Below are 26,853 nucleotides of genomic sequence, written 5' to 3' on the forward strand. Positions count from 1 at the left end.
ATGGAAGGCATGGGTTGGAGTGTTTGTGAAAATAGAAAGAACACCAGCTATTCTTTCCTTCTTATTCTCTGTAAGAGCAAAGAAATGAAGTACATAATTTCAGAACTGAAGAGATGTGAGCCACAGGGATTTGGCCATGTTGGGCAATTTCACCTCCCTGTGGTTACCATTCTTTCCATTCTTTAGATTTAAACATCAAAAATGGCCTGAAGATTTATATGAACTAGCAAAAAAAAAAAAAAAAAAGATAACTATTGGAAGAAAATAAAAACATTGATTCATGAATTAGAAAGCAAGCATAATTGGTTTTCTTTATAAATGTTAATGTAAATATAAAAATTAAGATGCTTCTAAGTGAAACAACTCAGGTGGAGAATGTTTACAAATTACAACCAATCCATAGCAACTTGATATGTTATAGCCCCAAACATAATACATGTTTAAACTTTAATGAAAAATTAATTTATGCCACATAGCCAAATTCATCTGTGTTTGCATTGTCAATCTTTCCAAATACCTCAGGTTCAAAATTGCTGAAAGGTAAAAAAGAAACAAATAACAGAAAATAACCCCTCTTATTTATTCCAGCTGTTAAAGAACTGCATACAGGACATTAAGTTGTTGCTCAAATGTCACTGAGCAGTAAAATACCATGATAAAGTGGTATCTTGCTGTGTCTCTATTACAGCTCAGCACTAAAATTAATTTATGATCAGTCATCAATTCATTTACATGTCGTTTTATGCTAAATCCTTGCTTGCTGATAAATGCTTATCCTTAGATCCAATATGCTAGAGTATTCTGTGCTTTATAATATCACCCTGATAATTGTTGCATTACCATTTTTATGAGATACAAAAACTGGTTATCCCACATTTTTTTCAGTCAATACTTAATCCAGAAAATCTTCCTATTAAGTACAATCTGTCTAACTATCTCTATGTATAAAAGCCCAGTGCTTGGAATGGCAGAACGACAAGAACAACCAGAATAACCAGAACAACTGATGGCTATCACATGAACTGCGGCAGCCAACCAGCCTGATCTGGAGCCTGATCAGCCCCCTTGCCCCTGCCTGGCCACCAATTGGCTCCCAACACCCCGATTGAGGACAGGGCCAGCTGGCCAACTGCCCATGGCCCCTCCCCCCGCTGGCACAGCCCAATTGGCCCCCATCTGGGCGGGCTGGCCAGATCCCACTCGTGCACAAATTTGTGCACCAGGTCTCTAGTCTATTAAATAAAATCTTCAGCTATAATTGTCTTTGGACAAATGAATCCAAATATTGATCTCTACCAAGATGTAGGAAAACATGTCTAATCTCTAGAGGTCCCTCTTTCACTCAAAAAAAAAAAAAATTGAACATGCAACAATTCCACCTACATTTCTCAGAAAAATATCTCTAATACATACAGAAAGTAAAATAAGTAATTATAAAATATCTTCCTTTGGACATTTCACACCTGCTAACTTGTTCCATTCAGATAAAAATTGAATAGATAATGTTCCCTTTTATCTGTTACATTTTGAAGTTTATATTTAATTTCTTTTATAATACAGCAAAGCTGTGGAAGTAGTCTAAGAAAACAACAATTATTTTTAGCAATATTTCTGAAATGTTCCTAATATTGAAATATTTTCTTACATTTTTTGCAACAAAAGCAAGGAGCCAGGTCACACATTTAAGTGGCCAATTTTCTAAAAGCTGTGTGGTCCAATAAGATGTTGAGGCTGCCAGGTTTTATTGATTTCAAAATGATCTGGTTTGGGAGTTCAAGTAAAACCTCAAAAGACATAAAATACAGAAAATCTAGAGTCACAATTTCCTTTCAGCTGTGGTATTTCTGTGGGGTCCAGCAGAGAAGGAAACTTTTTTTTTCCCCCATTTCCCTTCCCAGCACTCGCTCTCAGTGCTACTTTCTGTGATCAACGTGGCAGTTCTGATCTTGGCTCCAGGTTTAGGACATTTTCCTCCTGCCTCCTCTCCCATTGCCTTCTGTTTCTTTTTGCCTGTGGTGGAGCCATTAAATTCAGGAAACACTTACACTGGACTCACACCATAAACGTTACAGAAAGAAGTAGTGAAGGCCTCCCATCCTGTTACCCAAATGTGGGTTTGGCGTTTACGAAGAAATATTTCAAGCATATTCCTGAAGACTAACACAGTCCTGCATGTTCACTTTCCAGCCCCAGAGTGTGCTGTGCTGTGGTCAACACATCTTTATACTTTCTACAACCAAACAGGTTTAAACTCTAAGTATAAATTAAAATTGTAAAAATGTGATTTCTTTAAAAGAGTGCTCATAGAGTTGAATTTTGTTAGAATGAGTAACTATTCTTGAATATAGAAATAAATATGAGAAAAATGAGTTTTTTTTCTAAAAATTACTATTTTTGATCTTGATTTAGTATATAAAGGTAAGAACTAATGTTTTTCAGAGAGAGAGAGAAAGAGAGAGAGAGAGAGAGAGAGAAAAGAGAAAGAGAGAGAGAGAGAGAGAGAGAGAGAGAGAGAGAGAGAGAGAAAGGTGTTAAGTAATAGACTGGAAAATAATTTTCCTCTTAAATATGCTACAGCCAGACATTAGAAAAAGTTGGGCATTTCCAGAGCAGGGATTATGATAACTTATCTTTAGCATAAGACTGACTGTTTTTGAATCTTCTTCTACAACTTATCAAGTGTGTGACATTGAAAAGGACTTTAAACCCATCTGTGACTCAATTCATTTTCTATAAAAAGAGAATAAACAGGGAAGGGAGGTTGAGACAAGTCAAAGAGGGTAAAAGGAGGATAAATGGTGATGGAAGGAGACTGGACTTTGGGAGTGAACTCACAATACAATATATAGATGATGTATTATAGAATTGTACGCCTGAGACCTATATTATTAACTGTTGTAGCCTCAATAAATTCAATAAATATATGTATGTAGTTTATTAATTCTGAAAATAAAAAATAAAGTGATGATAAAATGAGTTAATATATATTAAAAGTTTAGAACAAGGGTCAGCAAACTTTTTATAAAAAGTAACAGGCACTAAATATTTTAGGCTTTGCCTTCTCTGCCATATAGTCTTTGTTGTTGATTGTTTCTTATTTTCTCATAACAATTTAAAAATGTAAGACATATTGTTAGCTCACTAAGGCCCATACAAAAACACAGGCCACTGCTTAGGAAAGTGCCTTTCACTTACTAAGGGTTATATATGTGCAAGTTGTTGTTATTATTATTATATCATTATTAAATTCAATTCTTAGCTGAGTGGTTGGAAGAATTAGGCATTTAATAAGTGTTTGCTGTGAGAATTTCTAAATGATATAACAATTTGGCAAATACATTTTCCATTACTGAATTTTACAGACTGAACGTTGGTATCCCCCTAAAATGTGTATGTTCAGGACCTAACCCTTAATGTGATGGCACTTGGAGGAGAGGCCTTTGGAGGTAATTAGGGTTAGAGGAAGTCACGAGTGTGAGGTCCTCCGGATGGGATTAGTGACCTTAAAAAGAGACCAGAGAGCATGCTCTCTCTCTAGCTGCCATGTGAGGGTACAGAGAGAAGAGAGCGGTCTGCGAATCATGAAGAGAGTTCTCACTAGGAGCTAAATCTGCTGTCACTTTGATCTTGGACTTTCCAGCCCCAAGAATGGTGAGAAATTAATGTTTGCTGTTTAAGCCAATCAGTCTATGGTATTTTGTTATAGCAGCCTGACCAGACTAAGACACCAAGTTCATGAAATATGGAACTACTGATATTTTCCATTTTTCTTTGCTTTTTCCATTTATGAAACTTTATGTCAAAATTTAAGAAATTCCTGAGAAATGTCTTAGTTGCTATGAAAATATTTGAAATTACTATACTTATTTATTTATAAATATGGGCTCTATATCTTGTTAACTGCTGGTATTCTTTAACATAGCAGATGTTGGAATATAATATATCCACAATCCTGAATAATTTTAAATATATATTTTTATTGATTTTTTACAGAGAGGAAGGGAGAGGGATAGAGAGTTAGAAACATCGATGAGAGAGAAACATTGATCAGCTGCCTCCTGCACACTCCCTATTGGGGATGTGCCCGCAACCAAGGTACATGCCCTTGACCAGAATCGAACCTGGGACCCTTCAGTCCTCAGGCTGACGCTCTATCCACTGAGCCAAACCAGTTAGGGCTGAATAATTTTATGTACAGGCTGAGAAGCCCACCTCTATGGTATAATTGGAATATCATTTTGGTTGACTTTAAAATTTCAGGGAAGGGAATATCACTGTTATTTCTATTTAGTAAAAATGGTCATTAATTTCATGATAATGAAAATCTCTAACAGAAAATTCAGTGAAAGTAATGACTAATTTGCACACACCACACACAAATTTAGAACTCACAGTAATTTTTGGTAAGATCAGTATCCTCTACTAAAAACATATTGCCCACATAACTTAGCACCCTTAAACTAGCCATGTGTTTGAAGGAAACATAAACATGTTAGAATAATATTCATTAGCATGCTGATTTCTATAATTTTTGGTTCTTACATACATTTACCTGAGGGTCATTACCATGTGCATGTACATGCCTGTGTGATTGCTTGAGAAGACCCAATGACATGCAAAGACAAACTTACATTTTTAGCAGTTACATCTTTATGTTCATGCAAGAGACGTGTGTGAGTGTGTGTGTGTAAAAAATGGTACCTACTTGAATAGAAAGACGTTTTTACTTTTCTCCATATTCATTGTGCATATATTAGAATTTAAATTTTTCTGACAAAATTTGATAAATTTTAATCCTCAGAAATAGGCTTCAGTACTGAGAGCATCCTACTAGAGTACCCCCTGCAGCCTTCCCCTCGTTGAACAAGGCAAGAGGAAGCCAGAGGAGTAAACAGCAATACATTTCTTAGGAGAGAAGCAGTTATTGGATCCAACAATATGAAATGCATAAATGTGTGGTTTATCTCTCTATACAGTTTCTTCACTCTAAAAATAATACCCTTGCAACCTTAGAAATACTTATTCTGAACACTTGCTTTTTTTCATCAATGAATGATTTTACAGAGTAAAATATCAAAAATCATATTAAGATTGCATTCACTTTGTATGTCGTTCCTGTTACATAAAATATATCATTTCCAAAAGTCAAGGTTTTTATATAAGAGACTTGGTTCTTCAGTAGAGTGAACTTTTCATGAAAACCCTGTGTATAATTGAGTTTTCTTTCATGTATTTAAAGCTTTTTAAAATTCATGAAATTTTCTTATCATTTTCGCAGCAAAGCAAAAATACTTTTAAATCCTTTTTGAGTTCTGTGTTTAATATTGGCCTATTTAAAATGTTACTGAGATAAATGGAGTGGAATAAATCTTACATAAAAAAGAATTTGATTTTTGATGCATTTAATGTTACAAATAGATCAGTTATTCCTAATAAATTCATTCTGTTACCTGTCACAGAGCTATCCAGATTGTCCATACTGGATCCGGGCGTCTGCTCTAGCACTCTCAAGGGCCTGGGGATTTCTAAAGCCTCCTCCTCATCATCAGCATCATCATCTGGAACATCTGTTTCCAAATCAGAAATCAAGGCTCCGGACATGTAACCTAATGGTGGAACCGGGGGCTGTGGAGGTTGATTATTGCTTTGAATGTGCCTAGAATTTAAATGGGGATGAAATAAATTTGTTAGCATTCCACAAAATTGTAATTAGAATTAAACAGCATGCTATGGCAACTAATTTTCTCTTCTTGTTTTCCTTTGACTAATTTTGAAGCTCACACTCCTTTCTTACATTTCAGCAGAGAAAATGGGCTACATATACGTAACTTGCCAACACAACAACAACAATTTAGATTATAATACCCTTCAATTGATATTTATAGGATGATCCACAGAGAAAAAGAATACAGATTCAGCACTATTTAGTATAAAAAATCTTCCAAAGGAGAATAGGCATATTTGTCACAAATAACTATTTAAAGATGACTGTAGCTCTAGCCGGGTTGGCTCAGTGGATAGAGCATCAGCCTTCAGACTCAAGGGTTCCAGGTTCGATTCCAGTCAAGGGCACATGCCCAGGTTGTGGGCTTGGTCCCCAATAGGGGGCGTGCAGAAGGCAGCCAATCAATAATTCCCTCTCATCATTGATGTTTCTCTCTCTATTTTCTCTCTGAAATCAATAAAAATATATCTTAAAAAAATAATGTTGACTGTATTTTGGTCCAAAAAGAATATGATAATTTTGTTCCCAGCTTAGTGTCAGAGTTCTACTCAACCTGTGTAACCTATGTGACCTGCTAGCCCTCAGGAAGAAGAGATGTCATATAAAGGCCTAATACCAACGCCCCTGTCCCCAACCCTGAGCATATTCCCTGCCCTACAGACTTTCTTCCTGCACCATCCCTGAATAAGGCTGACAGGTGTTTTCACTTTAAACCAGTTTAGAGAAGGAATGACCACCTTGTGTTCTAGCTACTTATTGGTACATCGGCCCCACCCACAGAAGTCTAAGCACCTGAAAGCAGAAGAGACTCCTCTCAGCACTGAGTTTAGGCCCTCAGGTGTGCTCAATAAGTAAACCCTTTGAATGAATGAATACCTTTCATCTCAACCTTGTGAAGCAGATAGAATGCTCTTTTCAACATTATTAAAGTGAAGTCCAATTAAATGATTTTTTCAAATCACATGGTTGGTAAAATGTAGAGCTGGATGCTGGGATCCAATTGGTTTACTTTTTGAGTATTTAGGAGTTTCCTCTAAATCAGGGGTGGGGAATGTCCAGCCCATTGGGTTGTACAAGGCCCTTGAAATCATTGGGTCTGGCCCTGCCAAAGCATTAGGGGTGAGTTAATTAAATGATTGACCAAATATAGTAGGCTAATTTTTAAGTTGATAATTTTGTATGGCCCGCTAATGGCATTATAAAATTCCAAATGGCTCTTGTCAGGAAAAGGGATCCCTACCCCTGTACACCATGAAATGCTAAATGAAATTACACTGCATTTGTTATTGTCATTAAAGAGTGAATATACTGCAGGCTTGGACACATTGTCTTTTTTTATACAAAGTATTTAAAAGACATCTGCTATATAAGGAGATATAAAACAAGTGCTATGCATTTTTGCTGTTAGTTTTTTTTATTTAAAGATGTAAGATCATTTTATTCAATATTTGCATTTTGAGGGAAATATTTCATTGCTTACTATTCCTTTTGAAACTGCATTCTTAAATTTGTAGCCAACTCCAATGTTAACAAGATTCTAGAATCTAGATCTTTCAGTTTAAAAAGCAAACCTAATATGTTAGCTCTGGTAGCCACCTGTATATCATGAGGCCCACATCTTTAATTTAACAGACCGGGAATGTGAGGTCCCACATTGTTGTTTGAAATTCATAACAAAGCCTTCTTTGAAAAGTCAGGTGGTTCCCTAACTATTTCTACAGTAAGCCTTGAGTGTGGACGATTACACCTTCCTGGAAGTGTGGCCTCGAATCCTGTTTGTAATTCAAGGAAGAAGTGAGCCCAGTCAGGAGCAAGTGCATATAAGATGCCATTTATATGCACAATTCCTTCTCCTTAAGGGTGGACACTTGGCTCCTGGGGAGGACCAGACAGTCCAACACACTCGTCCTACATCACTGCTGACACCTCTTGATGGGCCAGAGCTACATTAAGGGGTGAAATTGTACTTTGAGTTTGGCAGAATTCGGAGATGTACTGAAATGCAGAAAGAGGGTCCACACGTTATAAATATCCCGTCGTGGCAGGCACTATGCTGAGCAGTTCAGGGTCAATGTGAACAGACTCCCTGGAGTTTAGGCCTGGGAGTGACTATTTTGTACATGTTGTTCCTGTGATGTTGATGTGCAGCCCAGACGAGAGGCATTTCCATTCCAGAAGGGCAAGGTCTTATGTCCTTGTGTCTCCTATCCCTGCATGGGGGTCAGCAAGGACATTCTGGGATTGCTGGACAGAAGAGAAACATACTGGGAAAGCAGGGTCTGCTCTATGGGCACTTGGAGCAGGTGGAGGTGAACTCGTTTAGGAAATGTCTGTGGAGCATGCACTAAGTGGGCCCTCCTCTAAGCGTAGAAGATAGCAGTGAACAATTCAGGTGGAAACCCAAGCCCATTTGAATAAAATCAGCTGTCATATAGCTAGTTTCTTTACCAGAACCACACAAGTGCAAACTCATTTAATTCCTACAAAACTATGATGCACAGTAATAAGCTTTTCCTTGCCTACGGAGACGTCAGGCCTTTGCCCTGCGCTCCGGGAAGGTAATCTCTAAGCTCTAGAACGTTCTGTCTGATAAAAATGTCTTTGGTTGTTGTTGTGTGTGTTTTTGGAGGCCTTCAGCTCCTCCAGAAAGTCTAGCATTGAGACTAATGGTGGGACCCTTGAGTCACAAGGTATCAGCTTGCCTTCTGGAAGGGCTGGAGATCGAGGTCAGCCATGCAGGTAGTCCTCCATGTCTGTGTGACAGCCCCGATAAAGATTCTGAACCTCAGGGCTCGAGTGAGCTTCCCTGGTGGGCAACGCTCCCAGGGCCGCTGGGAGAGGACAACTGGGAGCGTGTCTTTGGAGCTGTCTGGATTCTGCCCCATGCATCTCTTTTCCTGGCTGACTTTAATCTGTATCTTTTCATAATGATTCACTGAACTGAGTGTAACAGCTTCCTGTGAGTTTGTGGGGTTTCTAGTGAACTGAAGCACAGTGTCACACAGCTCATGAGTGGTGGTGGCCCCAACCTGGCTACCCTCAGTCAGATACCACACCAAGCCATGAGACTCTCCAGAGCAGGGCCTGGGTATCAACACAGTTTAAGGCTGTCCAGGTGATTCTCAAATTTAGGCATATTTGAGAACCCTGAGCTGGAATCTGTGCTAAGTAACTAAACTGCACAGCTTCATAAGTTCACTTGAAGGAAATTTTCCGGCTTCACCTGAAAAAGTGTTATTTTATAAAGCAGTCTGATGTACTATACCAGTGTTTAAAAGTAGATTGTTTTAAATTTTGAAAAAAATCTGAGAATTGTGAAAGTTCAAGAATCTCTATTTCTAAGAAAAGACCTTATGTTTGTAATAAGCTTTAAGTGATATTCCTGGTTTTAGTGTATCTTTGTGTATTTAGTTGTATTTAAAAAAAAGTTCATTAATACTGTGAATAAGATTTATCCTTTTATCAACTTATTTCGGTAGCCAGGACTAGGAAAAAGAAACAAATGATCTGCCATAAAAATTTCCTCTAATTTCAAGCACATGGTATAAATTAACAGAAGATAATCAAAGGTATATTATTAAGATATCACTTTAAAAGCTGAGAAGAGAGGGCAAATGAAAACAATAACTGCACAAAATAATGAGGATTGGTCCACTTGTATTCCTGTCATATTTTCACAGGGCATCTAAGTAGATTTCCATTTATACCTTATGCAAGTTTATAGATTTATTAGAAATAAAACAATTTTGGAGTTGTAATTATTCTGTTTTTTTTTTAATTCACTTACTGTTACTAATATTGTAATTTTTCCTGTCTCTTTTAATTCACCCCAAAGAAGGTCTTAAATAACTGACACTGACCATATGTGATTTGCAGAAGCTTACATTTATATATTCACAACCACATACAGAATTAATTATAGGCACCTTAAATAATCTAGAAAGGAGTCTTTTATTATAGTATTGGAAGTGAGCTTAAGGATAAGCTAATGAAATTTAAACTATAAATTAGAAAAGACTCTGGTGTAGCCAAAAGCACCTTCACCTGAAATTCAACAGATCTAACTTCTTGCTCCGATTCATTCTAACTAGTTATGAAACTTTGGTCAAATTATCTAATGTTTCCTCAGTCAATTTCCTTATCTAGATGATTTGAAAAGTTGTACAAAAGCATTTCTAGCCTCAGCAGTATAGTTCCATGAAAACCTCTTGTGAATTTAATAGGAAATCACATTTCCTCTCTCCATGTTTTGAAAGCCAGGTCCCCCTGACCTGCTGATGATATTTACCATGCTTGCTTTGCTATGTCAAACTGATAGGCCCGTGTCAGCTCGTCCAAGTGAGCTTGCAGCATGGGTTGCATCTCTTCCCGTGGGGATGGAGTGAGCGTTGCGGTGGATTGCTGCCCGAAGGAAATAGCAGGAGACGAAGCCACTCCTCGGACAGGAGGTGTTGGGACACGGTCATCGTCTTCTTCCAGTTCATCTTCCATGCCTTGATGCAAGTATGTTTGTACTGGTAATGGTGGGCACCAGCTATCACTGTCATAGCTGAAATGAAAAGAGAAAAAGAACACATTTGCATATACACGCACGCGCGGGCGCGCGCACACACACAATGATTCTGGCAATAAGCAACAACCACAATGGCAACAATAGTATCTGAACTGTTCTCTCAGTTTATTTCCGCCTGCTTTCAGGTTATCTATGCTACCATAGTAAATCACCTGGCTGTTGCCTCAATTTCTAATCATAATTACATCGATTACCTCCATATCTCAACTTATTCTTAAAGGATCTTATTACCGAATTGTTACCCTGCAGTTACAAAAGGCAATAACTTTCCAACAAAGTTACTCATGTGGAAAAACCAAATTGCTAATTAAAGACAATTAATTAGTTAATGCTTGTAGATTTAACCACTTCTGTACATCCTCATGTTCCCAGAGAATACACCAATATTGATCATCTGAGAAGTGCTTGAGAAATTTATTTACTTTTATTCAGATCTATCCCAACCTTTGATTACATATCACATGTTAATCATTAGGACATTGTGCTACAAAACTATTCAATAGCCCTTTGATTCTTTTAAGTCTCATTTTTTTTTTTGCAGAAATGCATGTCTCCTTATATTTGACATCTAAAAACTATAAAACAGAAACCTAGTCCTATCAAATGTACATTAAAAAAGAAAAATAACATTTTTTTGAAACAGCATTTTTTGAGGACTCTGGTTAGGGAATATAGAAAATTAATTCTAAAAGTTTTCCTTGTTACACAAAATCAGTAGTAAATCTATTTACACTTCCTTTGTAGTACCATTATTTTCATAAATCAAATAGATCTTAATGAACTTTTAAAAAGAGGTATAAGCATAAGATAAGCAATACAAGGTGTAATTTTCCTATGAATTCAACTTTTTAAATACTTTCCAAATCTTTCTCTCACACTTGACTACTACTTCCACATCTCAGATCAGTCTCCTTTATATGTGAACTGTCCCATTGGCTTTCCTAGTCTCTTGGGGTGTCATATTTATGTGTTCTGTACTGTCCTCCATACAGGCAAACAGATTATATTTCTAAAATCTTCATTCACATCACACCTATGCTTCAATCACTCGGCGATTATGGCTAATATGCGAAAAAAGTTCAAACTCATTAGCAGGACATAAAAACAATTCTCCAGCTGATCAACCTATCTTTATATTTTATTTCCACAACACCAGCCTACACTGCACCTTTCTGTAGTATAAATTTGTATATGACTATGCTCAAATCATCTGCCTGTAACCTCCAGGTGCTTCTTCAAGGTTCAATTCAAGTGCTGCTAGTTTTGTGAAGCTTTCTCTGCTCCATCAATGGAGTGGATCATAACTCCCTCATACTTATTTTGTATCATGTCTCTTTTCCCCCCAAGATTCTGTGAGATCCTTAAACTAAAGAACTCTGTAATTCTGAACTCTGCATTTCCAGCACTAAGTACAATAAATAGCATATGGACAGTTTTCATTAAAGAACTTGAAAAAAGGATGAATACTACAAATGTAGATATCTATCTAGTTTTTATCTCTCTTACAAATGCTAACTTGAAAATGTCCAGAAGATTTTTGAATATTTTTACTTGAGTGTCTTTTCACTTATCCTGTTTAAAACTGAATTCATGAAACACACACACACACACACACACACACACACACACCTGCATATAGGTTTTTATAGCAGCCTTATTCATCAAGTCATGTATATTACTAAGTGAAAGAAGCAATTCTGAACAGGCTACATACTATGATTCCAACTACAGCACACATTCTGGAAAAAACAGTACTGTGGAAACAGCAAGTTCAGTGGCAGCCAGAAGTTAAGGGGAAGAAGAGATGAACAGCAGAGCACAGGAATTTTAGGACAGTGAAACTCTCTGTATGATACCATAATAATGAATAGATGTCATTATACATTTGCTCAAAACCACAGAATAAGCAACACCAAGAGCCATGGACTTTGGGTGATTATGATGTGTCAAGGTAGGTTCATCACTTCAAAAAAGGTTCCACTTTGGTGGGAGATGTGATGGTAGCAGAGGCTATGCATGGGAGTCAGGGCAGAAAATCTGTGTTTTTTGTTCAATTTTACTGTTAACCTAAAACCGATCTAACAAAATAAAGTCTATTGAAAAACAGCAACACCTGAATTTATCATCCTTTCATTCAACAATCATGTGTCAGGTGACAGTATTTTTTCACAGAGCATGAACCCAATGGGAAGACCAATATTAAGCAAATAATCAACAATATCAAATACTGTAGGAACAGAGAACAGGGAGGCTAGAACTAGTCCTAAGCTTGGCAGCGATCTGCTGACCAATGGAAAGAGGGTATTCTAAGTACTACATGTCTGGAGAAGGAGAAAAGATAAAATATTTGGAGAACTCAAATAGTTCTCTGGCTGGAAAGAGCTGGCAAATGAGGAAGGTTGGCCCCAGAAGAGCAGGAGAAGGGAGCAAGGACGTGCCAGATCACAGAGGGCCTCATCAGCTCTGACAAGGAGTTTGGAATTCTGCCTGTGGGTGATGGATAGTTACTGAGAGGTCTTATACAGGGAATGATATTATCTTTGGCTGTTCAATTTTCCTCTCTTGTTAAAGCTACCTAAATAATCTTTTATCTCAATGTGTTGCAACCTGAAGACCTTGTTTCAGAAGCCCTGATTGGAATATCTGTTTAGAAATATCATCTATAATTTAGTATAAACAAGCACACTTTAATATGTTACTAAAACTTTTTCATATATTAGGAAATACCATTGGTTAAAGTTGTATTGCCATTACTTGTCTACATAAATACCAACCTGACTGAGGAAGTCTATTGCTCTAAAACAATGTCATTTCTCCTGTTTTACATGTTGGAAATCAGATTTCATTTGAAGAAAATCTTCTGTTGAGTAAAAAGTCTCTAACCCACTGTTCATTTGGATTTCTCGCTTGTATTTTTTTTTCAATCTTTAATCAATCCTGTACTCTATTTAAAAATTGGTCTATGGAAACATTAGAATTGTTTGAATAAAATATTTGATACTGTTCACCCTTCTGTCTGTTAAATGTCTAAGTCTCAAACTACCTTTCAGACGATATTTTTTTAAGTTTCTCAACAGAAATCTGCTTAAAATGAATTTGTTTGTTTTTTTTTCTTTCTTTTATTTGTACTTTTCCATTCTGGTGCAGTGTTTAAAGAATTCATCTTATTTCAAATAAACTGCACTCTTCCTATTTCACTTATCCTAATCTTAAAAATCCTTTAAGCTATAGGTTAAATCCTGTATATTTTATAAATATTGCCTTCATGTGGCCAACAAGCACTGATACATTACTCTTTTAAACTTGCACTGATATTTTTGCACATTTCCCTGAAAATTGATTATATAGTGTCTTATTCCATCATTATTTATTGTTATTCCTCACTCGAGGATATTTTTTTTCATTGATTTTTACAAAGAGTAGAAGGGAGAGAGAGAGACAGGTTGCTTCCCACAAGTCACAGACCAGGGCCAGGAGCCTGCAATGAAGGTACATGCCATTGACCAAAATTCAATCCAGGACCATTCAGTTCCCAGGCCCACACTCTATCCACTGAGCCAAACCACGAGGGCCCCTTTTGAAATTTGGATTCTTTAATTGTCTAACATATTTTATTATTTAACCTTTCACATGTTAATAGTAGGTGATAAGCATATTTATTAATTTAAAAAATACATAAATTGCTTCATTAATAAAAATGCTTAGACCCTGGGTGGGTAGCTCAGTTGATTGGAACATCATCCTGAACACCAAAAAGGTTATTTGTTCAATTCTTTCTCAGGAAATGTGCTTGGGTGGCAGGTATGATCCTGGTAGTGGTGTTTATAGGCGGCAACCAATGAATGATACTCTCTTTCATTGATGTTTCTCTCTATATATATAATCAATAAAAACATATCCTGGCATGAGAATTAAAAATGTAGCAAAAAATAAAAAAATAAAAATGCTTAGGTTTATTTTATTTTCTTCAGTTTTTCTTAATCCCCACCCAAGGATATGTTTATTATTATTATTCTTTTAAATCTTTATTATTGAAAGTATTACATATGTCCCCAATTTCCCCCATTGACCTCCTTTAGCCTGCCTCTACCCCTTGCCCCAGGCCTTCACCACCCTATTGTCTGTGTCCAAAGGTTATGCATATATGCATACAAGGTCTTTGGTTGATCACTTCGCACACATCCATACTCCCCCAACTTCCCTCCGAGATTCTGCATTCTGTTCCATGTTTCCATGTCTCTGGATCCGCTCTGTTCATCAGTTCAATTTGTTAATTAGATCCCACATACAAGTGAGATTATGTGATACTTGTCTTTCTCTGACTGATTTATTTCACTCAGCATGATACTCTCTAGGTTTCTCCATGCTGTCTTAAAGGGTAAGAGATTTTTTTCTTTTTTACTGCTGCAGAGTATTCCATGGTGTAAATGTTCCACAGCTTTTTTAATTCACTCATCAGCTGATGGGCACTTGGGCTATTTACAGATCTTAGCTATTGTAAATTGTGCTGCTATGAACATAGGGGTGCATACATTCTTTCTGATTGGTGTTCCAGGTTTCTTAGTATATATGTCTAGAAGTGTGATCATTGGGTCAAATGGCAGTTCCATATTTGATATTTTGAGGAAACTGCATACTGTTTTCCATAATGGCTGCACCAGTCTGCATTCCCACCAGCAGTGTACTAGAGTTCCCTTTTCTCCACATCCTCACCAGCACTTGCCATTTGTTGATTTGTTGATGCTAGCCATTCTGACAGAAGTGAGGTGATACCACATTGTCATTTTAGTTTGCATCTCTCTGATGATCAGTGACTTTGAGCATTTTTTCATGTCTCATGGCCATCCGTATGTCCACTTTGGAGAAGTGTCTATTTAGGTCTTTTGCCCATTTTTAATTGGATTGCTTGTCTTTCTTTTGTTGATTTGTAGGAGTTCTTTATATATTTTGGATATTAACCCTTTATCAGATGTATCATTGCCAAATGTGTTCTCCCATACAGTGGGCTCCCTTTTCATTTTGTTTATGGTTTCTTTTGTTGTGCAAAGTTTTTCATTTTGATGTAGTCCAATTTGTTTATTTTCTCTTTAGTTTCCTCTGCCCTAGGAGATGTATCCATAAACATATTGCTATGAGAGATGTCTGAGATTTGCTATCTATGGTTTCTTCTAGGATTTTTATGGTTTCATAACTTACACTTAAGTCTTTTATCCAATTTGAGTTTATTCTGTGTATGGTGAAGTTGGTGGTCTGGTTTCTTCTCTTTTCTGTTCTTTTTTTTAATGTATCTGTCCAATTTTCCCAACACCATTTATTGAAGACACTGTCTTGACTCTATTGTATGCTCTTGCCTCCTTTGTCAAATATTAATTGAGCATAATGGTTTGGATCTATTTCTGGAGTCTCTGTTCTGTTCCATTGATCTCTATGAATGTTCTTGTGCCAGTACCAGGCTGTATTGAATATGGTGGCTTTGTAGAATAACTTGATATCTGGAATTTTGATTCTTCTGACTTTGTTCTTCTTTCTCAAGATTTCTGCAGCTTTTCTGGGTCTTTTTTTGTTCCACATACATTTTTTGAATATTTATTCTAGATCTGTGAAATATGCTGTTTATGTCTTAATAGGGAGTGCATTGAATCTGTAGATTGCCTTAGGGAGTGTGGGCATTTTAAAGATATTATTCTATCAATCCATGAACATGATATATTTTTCCATTTGTTTATATCTTCCTCTATCTTTTTTTTTCAACATCTTGTAGTTTTCTGAGTAAAAGTATTTTACTTCCTTTGTTAAATTTATTACTAAATATCTTAATTTATTTACAATGGTAAATGGGATTGTTTGTTTAGTTTCTCTTTCCGATAATTCATTATTGGTGTATAAAAATGCCATCGATTTTCAGATGTTGATTTGTATCCTGCTACGTTGCCAAATTCATTTATTAAATCTAGTAATTTTTTGGTGTAGTCTTTAAGGTTTTCTATGTACAATATTATGTCATCTTCAAATAATGACAATTTTACTTCCTCCTTTCCAATTTGGATGCCTTTTATTTCTTCTTCTTATCTGACAGCTGTGGCTAGAACTTTCAGTACTATGTTGAATCAGAGTGGTGAAAGCAGACATCCCTATCTTGTTTCTGTTCTTAGGGGAAATGGTGATAGTTTTTGCCCATTGAGTATAATGTTTGCTGTAGGTTTGTCATATATGGCTTTTATCATGTTGAGCTATGCTTCTTCTCTTCCTACTTTGCTGAGAGTTTATATCAAAAATCTATATTGGATTTTGTCAAATGCTTTCTCTGTGCCTATTGATATGATCATGTGACTTTATTTATGTGATATATCACATTTATTGACTTGCAAATTTTGTATCATTCTTGCATCCCTGGAATAAACCCCACTTGTTCATATATTGCTATATCTGATTTGCTAATATTTTGTTGGGGATTTTAGCATCTTTGTTCATCGGGGATATTGGCTTGTAATTCTCTTTCTTTGTCATATATTTATCTGGTTTTGGAATTAGGATAATGCTGGCCTTGTAAAAAAAGATTGGAAGTGTTCCTTCCTCTTGGACTTTTTGGCCTGTACAGGTTTTCTGATTCTTTCTGATTCAGTTTGGAGAGGTTGTATTTTTCCAGGAGTTTGTTCATTTCATCCACATTGTCCATTTTATTGGCATATAGTTGTTCATAGTATTTTCTTAAATAATTTGTATTTTTATAGAATCAGTGGTGACTTCACTTTCATTTCTAATTTTATTTTTTGTGTCCTCTCTCTTTGTTTCCTAATGAGTCTGGCTAATTCTTTAACTTGTAGGTTATAGAAAGTATTATTAATTTTTCTTGTTTTGGGAAGTAGGCCTATAGTACTTTGAACATCCATCTCAGGACTGCTTTTGTTGTGTCCAGTAGATTTTTGGTTGTTTTGTGTTCAGTTTCATTTGCTTCCAGGGAGTTTTTGGTTTATTTATTGATCTCATTGGTAACCCATTCATTGTTTAATAACATGCTATATAGCCTCTATATGTTTAAATGTTTTGGAGTGTATTTACTGCAGTTGATTTCTAATTTCATTCCACTCTGATTGCACAAGATGCTTGATATGATTTCAGTCTTCTTGAACTTGTGGAGACTTGTTTTGTTTCCTAACATGTGGCCTATCTTTGTGAATAACCCATATGCACTTGAGAAGAATGTATATTCTGCAGCTTTGGAGTGAAAATTTTTATAAATGTCAATTAAATTCATCTGATATGGTGTGCCCTTTAGAGTAACTGTTTCCTTGTTAAGTTCTTGTCTGGAAGATCTATATAGTGAAGTCAATGGGATGTTAAAGTCCACTATTATGACTGTATTGTTGTTAGTCTCTCCCTTAAAGTCCTCTAGAACTTTTTAAAATAAATATTTAGGTGCTCCTATAATGAGTGCATATATGTTTATCAGAGTTATATTCTTTTGTTGGATCAACCTTTGTAGTATTATGTAGTGACCTTTTTTGTCTCTTGTGATGGCCTTCATTTTGAAGTCTATTTTATCAGATATGAGTATTGATACCCCAGCTTTCTTTTCAATTCCATTTTCATGGAACATTTTTCTCTATCCTTTCACTCTCACCCTGTGTGAGTCTTTAGTTCTGAGGTGGGTCTCTTATAGACAGCATATAGTTTGGTCATGTTTTTATATCCATTCAGCTACCATATATCTTTTGATTAAAGCATTTAATCCATTTACATTTAAGGTTATTATTGATAGGTACTTATTTGTTGCCATTTTAATTCTGTATGGCTAGGTTTCTCTCTATATTTCTTCTTCTCATTATGTAAGTCCATTTAGCATATTTTGTAATGCTGAATGGTGGTGATGAACTCCTTTATCCTTTTTTTGTCTGGAAAGCTCTTTATTTTACCATCTATTTTGAATGATAGCCTCACTTACAGAGTAATATTGGTTTCAGATCCTTGCTTTACATTATCTTGAGTACTTCATGCCATTCCCTTCTGGTCTATAGAGTTTCTGATGAAAAATCAGATGACAGCTTTATGGGAGCTCCTTTATAGATAACAATTTGTTTTTCTATTGCCACCTTTAAGATGCTCTCTTTGTCTCTAATTTTTGGCATTTTAATTATGATGTGTCTGGGTGTGGGCCTGTTTGGGTTCTTCTTGCTTGCATTTCTCTGTGCCTCCTGAGCTTGTGTGACTTTTTCCTTTACCAGGTTACAGAAGTTTCTGCCATTATTTCTTCAGTCATGTTCTCTATCCCTTGCTCCCTTTCTTCTCCTTCTGGTATACCTACTATGTGAATACTGTTACATTTCCTGTTGTCCCGCAGCTCCCTAAAGCTGTCCTCCTGTCTTTTAATTGTTTTTTCTTTCTGGTTTTCTGATTTAGTGCTTTTTTTTCTACCCTTTCTTTTAGTTCACTGATCCAATCCTCAGCTTCCTCTAATATTCTGTGTATTCCTTCCAAAGTGTTCTTTATTAGAGCTATGTCATTCTTTATTCCTGAATGTTCTTTTTTCATAGTTACCATATGTTTTCTCATGCTGTTGAGCATCTTTACCATCATTGTTCTGAACTCTATATCAGATAAATTTCTTATCTCCATTTCATTCATTTCTTCTTCTGGAGAATTTTTTGTTCTTTCATTTGTGGGTTTCTTTTTCTCCTCATTTTGGCTGCCTGTTTGGGTTTATGAGTATGTATTATGAGATCTGCAGTGCCTCTCTAATCTCTAGTGTCAAACTCTATTTCTGACTAATTAGAGCAGGCAAAAACTCAAAGCCTCCAGAGACCATCTCTGCCTGCAGGCTGATTGGATTCAGTCTTGAGTAGCCCTCAGGCAATCATCCATAGGTGTATCGAGAGTTTTTCCAACAGGGTTTGGCAATTGCTTCTGCCTGGAGGCTAATTGTTATTCTTAATCTCTTAATGGGCCTCAGAAACTCCACACAGTGGGGCAAGGTGCTTTTCAATAGGTTGGGTCAACTGTCTTTCCCCCACAGGCAAAGCCACCTATATAGCATTGTCTGCATGAGAAAGGTGACCTCTGCAGCAGGAGGGAAGGACTAGACACATGAAACTGGGGTGTCTGCCTTCTGAATTCTAATCCCAGAGCCCCCAACCCTGGCTTCTGCTCACACATCTACAGTCTACTATGTCCTCCCTCTGCTGGAACCCAATGTGATTATATGCACATGGATTTTTTTTTGCATTGGCCCTTTAAGAGGATGCTTGCATTTCCAGCTGTCTCTGGTTGGCAGACAGCTACCCTGCTTCTTTTCACATACAGATGTTATGTGGGCACCTTTCTCAGTTCTGGTGCCCAAGGATATATTTAGAGAGAGGAAGTGAGAGACAGAGAGAAATATTGATGTGAAAGAGAAATATCAATTGATCTATTGCCACCCATATGAGACCTGACTGGGAATGAAACCCAAAACCTTTGATGTACTGGACAACTCCTCAACCAACTGAGCCACCTGGCCAGGGCTGGTTAAGATTCTTCTCTTACCATTTGCAACGGCATGGATGGAACTGGAGAGCAATATGCTAAGTGAAATAAGCCAGTCAATGAAGGAAAAATACCACATGATCTCACTCATTCATGGACAATAGAGACCATTATAAACTTTTGAACAATAATAGATACAGAGGCAGAGCTGCCTCAAACAGATTGTCAAACTGCAGCGGGAAGGCCGGGGAGGGTGGGAGGGCAGGAGGGAGTGGGGTAAGAGATCAACCGAAGGACTTGTATGCATGCATATAAGCATAACCAATGGACATAAGACACTGGGGGATAGGGGAGGCTAGGGGACTGTCTAGGGCAGGGGGAAAAATGGACACATATGTAATACCCTTTATAATACTTTAAGCAATAAAAAAAATTAAATTAAATTAAATTAAATTAAAAAAAAGATTCTTCTCTTAATTTATTTATTTGACGTTAAATGCTATATTAGTAAGTCAAAGAGAAATATCTGTAGTAAATCTAATTTTAAGTGAAGTTACCCCTTTTCAGTCTGGAATGTGTGTGCTGTTATACTTCATGACTAGTTATAATAAAATTGACTTCATTTTTTTTTACAGAATAGCACAATTTTCCCATAATCTTAGTTTCTGTACTTTGTTTGCTTACATTAGTTTATTTCTAGGGGTATCCTACATTTGAATAAGAAAGAACATGTTTGAAGATGTTTATAGAATATTTAATCTTTCAAATGGAGGAAGTCAAATACCTCTTAAAATTTCCCTACTTTATAAGTAACAAACTATCTTTATTTTCAATAATCTAAAGGGAACATACATGTGGAATAAAAATGCATAGAAAATATAAGAGAAGGGAGAAGGAGTGTCATGTGCATTGAGTGTAATTAGTTGTCCTCATTTTTAGTATTCAAATACCATAAGGCATAGGACCTATCTGTATAAATATTATTTATATAATATATATATTGTTCTTTGACCTTGACTCTCCTCTCTCTCTGCACACACACACACACACACACACAATGCACAATGTATTACATGACTGAAAAGCCTTTCAATAGCTATTTCATTGAACTAAAATGGGTGTTTTTTATCAATTGTTCCAAGTCTTTTCTACAAAGGTAATCTAGAATAGGAGTGAGCAAACAATGTCCACTGCAGAACATAAGCAGAGCTGAGGAAAGTCCATGGATTCATGTCGTCAATGGTTTGTGCAGGAAGTGGAAAATAGAGATATAAAGAATAAGTGAAAGACTAGGGTAAGAACATAAAAGGCTAGATGAAAGAAATATGGGACATGGTGCATATCGTATTATGGGGATAACTAACCATTGTTCATCATTTCTATGTATTCCTGTATTAATCCATTATAGAACAACTAGTGGCCCGGTGCACGAAATTCGTGCACGGGAGGAGAGTGTCCCTTAGCCCAGCCTGCACCCTCTCCAATCTCTGACCCTTTGGGGGATGTCGACTACTGGTTTAGGCCTGATCCCAGGATGTCCGACTGCCGGGATCGGGTCTAAACCGGCAGTTGGACATCCCTTTCACAATCCTGGACCGCTGTCTCCTAACCACTCACCAGCATGCCTGCCTGATTGCCCCTAATTCGTGCACGGGACCGGGGAGTTCCTCAGCCTGGCCTGCACCCTCTCCAGTCCGGGACCCCTCAGGGCTGCTGGCACCTAACTGCTCACCTGCCTGCTGGCCTGATCCCCCTAACTGCTCTCCCCTGATGGCCTGATCCCTCTAACTGCTCTCCCCTGATGGTCTGATACCCTTAACTGCTTTCCCCTGCTATTCTGATCCTCCTAACTTCTCTCCCCTGCCTGCCTGATCACCTCTAACTGCCTCTGCCTCAGCCCTGCCACCATGGCTTTGTCCGGAAGGACATCCAGAACCTCATCTGGAAGATGTTCAGTCTAATTAGTATATTACCTTTTTATTAGTATAGATGCCACTTTGCCTAAAAATGCAGGTTGTTAGCAGGTTTTCCCATCATGGAAGGAGAGCCCGCAGTAGTATCCTGGGTTCTGACCAGGGCTTATGCACTTGTGCTTTATCTCAGCAGATGAGATTCCTAGAAGACTCTTGGATGTACCTTGAACATTTCTATCGATTTTGTCAAATCATCCTCCAAAAATGTTGAATCACTTTAAACTCCCACCAGCAACCATGCATGTGCCCTCTGTCCTACTTTGATGCCAGTATCATTGATTTCCCCCTAGAAGCTTCCCTCCTCTCAGCCGGGACTGCTTGGCACTTGAGCCAAACTCACTGTTCAGCCCAGGACTTGATTTCCCGAGATAGAATTATGGAAGAGGAAAAATAGTTTTCCTCTACCCTTCTGAGTTCTTAGCGGAGGCCCTTGTAATGAAAGACAGATTACCAAGAGAAAAACCAAAGTTCATTAACATGTGTACCTCGTGTATATGTGGGAGATCCCAGGGAAAAATGAATAACTTCCCAAGGTGGCTTAGAATCCAGATTTAAATACCTTCTTTCTAGGGAAAGGGGACGGGATATGTGGGCCTCTTAGAGGAGAGTACATGATTTTTAGGAAAGATGAATGGGGGTGGGGGAGATAGTTTGTAACGAAGTTTGGATGTGATGTCAACTTCTAGTCTCCTGTCCTGTGACAGGAGTCAGTCTTCACTGGCTGATGGCACTTTTCCCATCAAGGGGACCTTTTGGGGGGTCCGATTTTAGGCAGAGCAGGAGACTTCAGTGAAAACCTCTCCTTGCATTTGCTGTTTTTCAAGCATCTGCAGGTCAAGATCGTCAATATAACAACATGGCATATGTTGGGGTGGTCTGTTCTCTGACCTTCAGAATAAACCCAACAAAAGCTTGTTTCCTCTCTTAGATAATTTGCCACAGTAGCGTTATTCCCTGGAAACAGTATTCTGACCATATTCTGATCACTTCCTGGGAGTGATCATAACATACCCTGTGCTTGTAGAAAGGTGTGGGCCATATCAATAAATAATCAGGGTCAGTTTTCTCATCTTGTGGAAAGGGAGATAAAGTTATGATAGTTGATCTCCCTTTCCACAGGTTTGCTGCCGGTTTGTGTCTCTGCTGCAGCCCCAGTGGCCCCAGCTCCTCTGCGGCCTTGGGGTTAGGGGCTGCTGGGTGCCGGCCCCCCTGCAGGCTGTGTCTGTGCTCCTCTGACCCCAGCGCCGAGGTGGGGCTTGAGGCTGCTGGGTGCAGGTCACCCTGAGGGCTGTGTCTCTGCTCCTCCAACCCCAGCGCCAAGGCGGGGCTTGGGGCTGCTGGGTGCTGGGCCCCGCTGCAGGCTTGTGTCTCTGCTCCTCTGGCCCCAGTGTCCCCAGCAGCCCCAGCAGCCCCAGAGCCTCCTCCACCACGGGGCTTGGGGCAACTGGGTGCTGCCCCCCCTGCAGGATGTGTCTCTGCTCCTCTGACCCCAGCGCTGAGGTGGGGCTTGGGGCTGCTGGGTGCCGGCACCTCTGCGGCCTGTGGCTCTGCTGCCCCAACCCCAGCACTGAGGCAGGGCTTGGGGCGGCTGGGTGCCGGGACCCCTGTGGGCTGTGTCTCTGCTCCCCCAACTCCACTGCAGAGGTGGGGCTTGGGGCTGCTGGGTGCCGGCCCCCCTGCGGGCTGCGTCTCTGCTCCTCCATCCCCCCTGGCAGCGCTGACCAAGCAGGCCCAGAGGCCCTCCACCAGCGGGTTGAGGCAGAGCGCCTGCGTCCTCACCAGGCTTCACTCTGCCACTTGGAGCCTATGTATGCAAATTATCTGCCATCTTGGCTGGCAGTTAATTTGCATATCACACCAATTAGCCAATAGGAAGGGTAGCGGTCGTACGCCAATTACCATGTTTCTCTTTTATTAGATAGGATGGACACTTAAGTTTCATGCAGTTTCTGAGGAAGGGCAAGAAAGTAACAGATGTCTCTATAAATGTTATGAAAAGTGTAGCTCTGTTTTTAGAGTTTCCTTCACATTTACAGATATATCCTATTTGAGTGCTGAAATTTCAACAGCAACATCAGAAAGACTGTGAAAATGCTTTTACTACCAACCAAATTTCTTTTGGGCAACTTTTCCTGAAGAGGTGTTTGTTCTTTGACATTGGCTGTGAAGTGGGAGGAAACACTACTGTCTTGCTCACAAATAAGAAGGATGACAACAAATCAATGTTGCCTGTGAACTAACTTGTTAAAGGCCAAATACAAATATCATATTACTAATAAAAGTACAATAAAGTTCAACACCCACAGAAGCTTGCCAATCTCTAACTGCAGTAATAAAGCTGAGCATGCTTTCTATTGAACTACTACTAAATTCTTCCTAGCATCATATGATTATATTAAAATATATTATATTTATAGCAAAAAAAAAGGATATGTTGGAAACATTTTTGTCAAGTTGAGAGAGGCATATCGATGAGAAAGAACATTTACCATTATTGCTATGGCACTAAATTAACAATTAAATACATTTTCTACTTGGACAATGATTTGATATTTTTGATATTTAGTGTAGTGAGGGGATCAGACCAAGAAAGGCTTGGAAAAATTGATAATATCTAAATTCTTAGCAACAATATTAAAAGTTGTAATATAAAACAGGAGACTCTCTTTTCAAGATTGTGATTATGCTCAGCTAGGTATATCTGCAAAAATTATCCCTGTCCCTCCATCCCACTGCCATTGCTTCATTTTATTCCCTTATTACTTTCATGATAGTGGCCATTCTGCTGCAGTAGACAACTTATTATTCCCCAGCCTCATGTCCTCCAATGCATCATCTGTATCCAAAGTCAGAATCCTTACATGACATGCAAGGTTTCAGAATTGTCCTCAAGACACCTTCTCAGATATTTCCTACACTACACATGTTTCAAATTCAACAAACCTCATAGAGCAGCTACCAATTGTGGAAGGTTACACACAAGCAATTAGAATGAGATGTGATAAGTACTACAGTAGGAAAGTAAGCTTAAAGAATAATGAAAAATAAAGGAAAGGCAAGTAACTTTAACTATAATAGGGTGAGGTTTCCAAGGGAAGAGTGGAAAGTACCAAAGGAAGACTAATGTGCTATTCCTTTTTTTTTATTTATTCCTCCTCATTAATTTTATATCTATGTTTGCCTTTGGCTAGAAAATTTTCTTTTCATTTACACAGCAAATGGCAACATTAGTAACATCTTGTTGTAGTCATTAGTTAACAAGCTATCCTGGCACACAGGTTACTTTATGTTAGGGACTATTTCTCACCACTTTTGTCTATTTGCTTCTGACTTAGAGTCTGGCATGCAACAATTACCCAATTCTGGGCACTATTATTTGTAAATAAAGAATTCAAGAATCACTTCAAAACTCAACTTTTATAGGATTGCAACAGCCCTACCTGGCAGGCTTGACTATCACTTTCTGCATGCAAATTATTATTGCACTAGGGGCCCAGTGCACAAATTTGTGCACCTTGAAAGGAACTGTGGGCTGCGACACTGCAGTGGGCATCTGCTGTCAGCGTGGGGCAACTGGGGCTGGCATCAGCAGTGGGTGCAAGTGGCAGCTGCTGCCCCAATTGCCCCTCAGGAGCAGGGAGTGGTGGAGAAGCCCTCAGGAATAATTGGGGCCAGTGCCAGGTGCCAGCATGGGTGCAAGTGGCGGCTCTGGCGCTGGCAGTAAGTGTGAGCAATGCCAGGTGTAAACTCCGGGTGGGACTGTGGCGTGTAGGAGCAAAGAATTTTCAGTAACCACCAGAGGCTCACCCTGATGACAGCGACCAGCGCCCCACCTTGGTCTGGCATCCCCGCTCACCTGCTCCACCATCCCACCGTGGCTGAAGCTCGCCATGTTCTACCCTCTGCAGCTGCTGCCAATGCCTGCCATGTTCCACATGCGCCCCCTGGTGGTCAGCACACGTCATAGCGACCAGTTGTTCAGTTGTTCTGTCATTTGGTCTATTTGCTTATTAGAGTTTTATATATATAGATATACATCACTCATCTAAGGCTTGTCATACAATATGATGTGCTGGAGTGTGTTTGGTTTCTGGTTTCTATCTCCCCCAAGTCCTGTGAGCTCCCTAGATCAGGGATAAGATCTTCCTTATTAATTTTATAGTTTCTTTCATCACTGTGGCTTTTCTTTCTAACACAGTGCCAAGCAAATTTTATGTACTTGAAAAAAAATATGTTGAACAAGTTCTGTATAATGATATGTTTAAAACAACAAAAACAATATATCACCATAAGAAGTATAATTACAGAATCCTTGACTGTTAAAAATAAAAACTATTAAAAACAAAAAAGATTAGTTCTAAGGTTTTTGTTTGAATTTCAAGAACACCTTAAATCTGCATAAGTTTTAAATCAAGGCATTTAAACAATTTTATAGATCTCTTCTGCAAAATAGTCAATGTTAACATCATGAATTCCAGAGTATAAATAAACTAGGAAGTGTTCAAACATCTTTCCCTTTCAGTATTATAATTTTCACATTGGAAAAAAAATGTATAACCAGTATAAGAGGAAATAGACAAAGTCTTCCCAAATATACTCATTTTGATGTATTCTTTACATATTGACTTTAAATGCATTCTCATTACAAACAATTGAAATAAGAACTTTCAAGTATTCCTTAAAAAAAAAACAAAAAACTGAGTCCAAAAAACAAGGAAATTGAGTTTTGCTGTCAGTTTACTGATAGGTTAAAACTTAACTACTATTTTTGTTAAGAGTAATAAGTTTTTGTGGTTTTTTTCAGGAAATATGAGGTATTTATGGAAAATAACTCAAAGGTAAATTAGAACTAAACTACATGAATGCCACAAATACTTTGAATATATAGAATTAAGAAATATATTTATGTACCTATCTAAAGGCAGTGGTGGTTGTGTGGGTGGGAAGAGATCAAACAAATGCATAACCTATGGACACAAACCATAGGGTGGTGAAGGCCTGGGGCAGAGGACTGGGGGTAGGCTCGAAGGGGTTAATGGAGAAAGAAGGGGGCCATGTGTAATACTTTCAGCAATAAAAATTAAAAAGAAAAGAAAAAATAAGATAAATGAACTTGCCTGGCC

At 38.1% G+C, this 26,853-nt stretch overlaps 1 protein-coding gene across 7 annotated transcripts in view; it reads right to left on the bottom strand.

Moving 5' to 3' along the window:
• Positions 1-26,853, bottom strand: part of ROBO2 (roundabout guidance receptor 2) — a 690,593-nt gene that overhangs the window by 21,101 nt on the left and 642,639 nt on the right. For all 7 annotated transcript variants that reach the window (XM_059688089.1, XM_059688088.1, XM_059688085.1 and 4 more), the window contains 2 exons: positions 10,014-10,274; positions 5,451-5,656 (listed from right to left, as the gene is read on the bottom strand). In XM_059688089.1, coding sequence (XP_059544072.1) covers positions 5,451-5,656; positions 10,014-10,274 — 467 coding nt within the window. The remainder of the gene's footprint in view (positions 1-5,450; positions 5,657-10,013; positions 10,275-26,853) is intronic.

Source organism: Myotis daubentonii, chromosome 3, assembly GCF_963259705.1.
Source record: "Myotis daubentonii chromosome 3, mMyoDau2.1, whole genome shotgun sequence".
Classification (NCBI taxonomy): Eukaryota; Metazoa; Chordata; class Mammalia; order Chiroptera; family Vespertilionidae; genus Myotis; species Myotis daubentonii.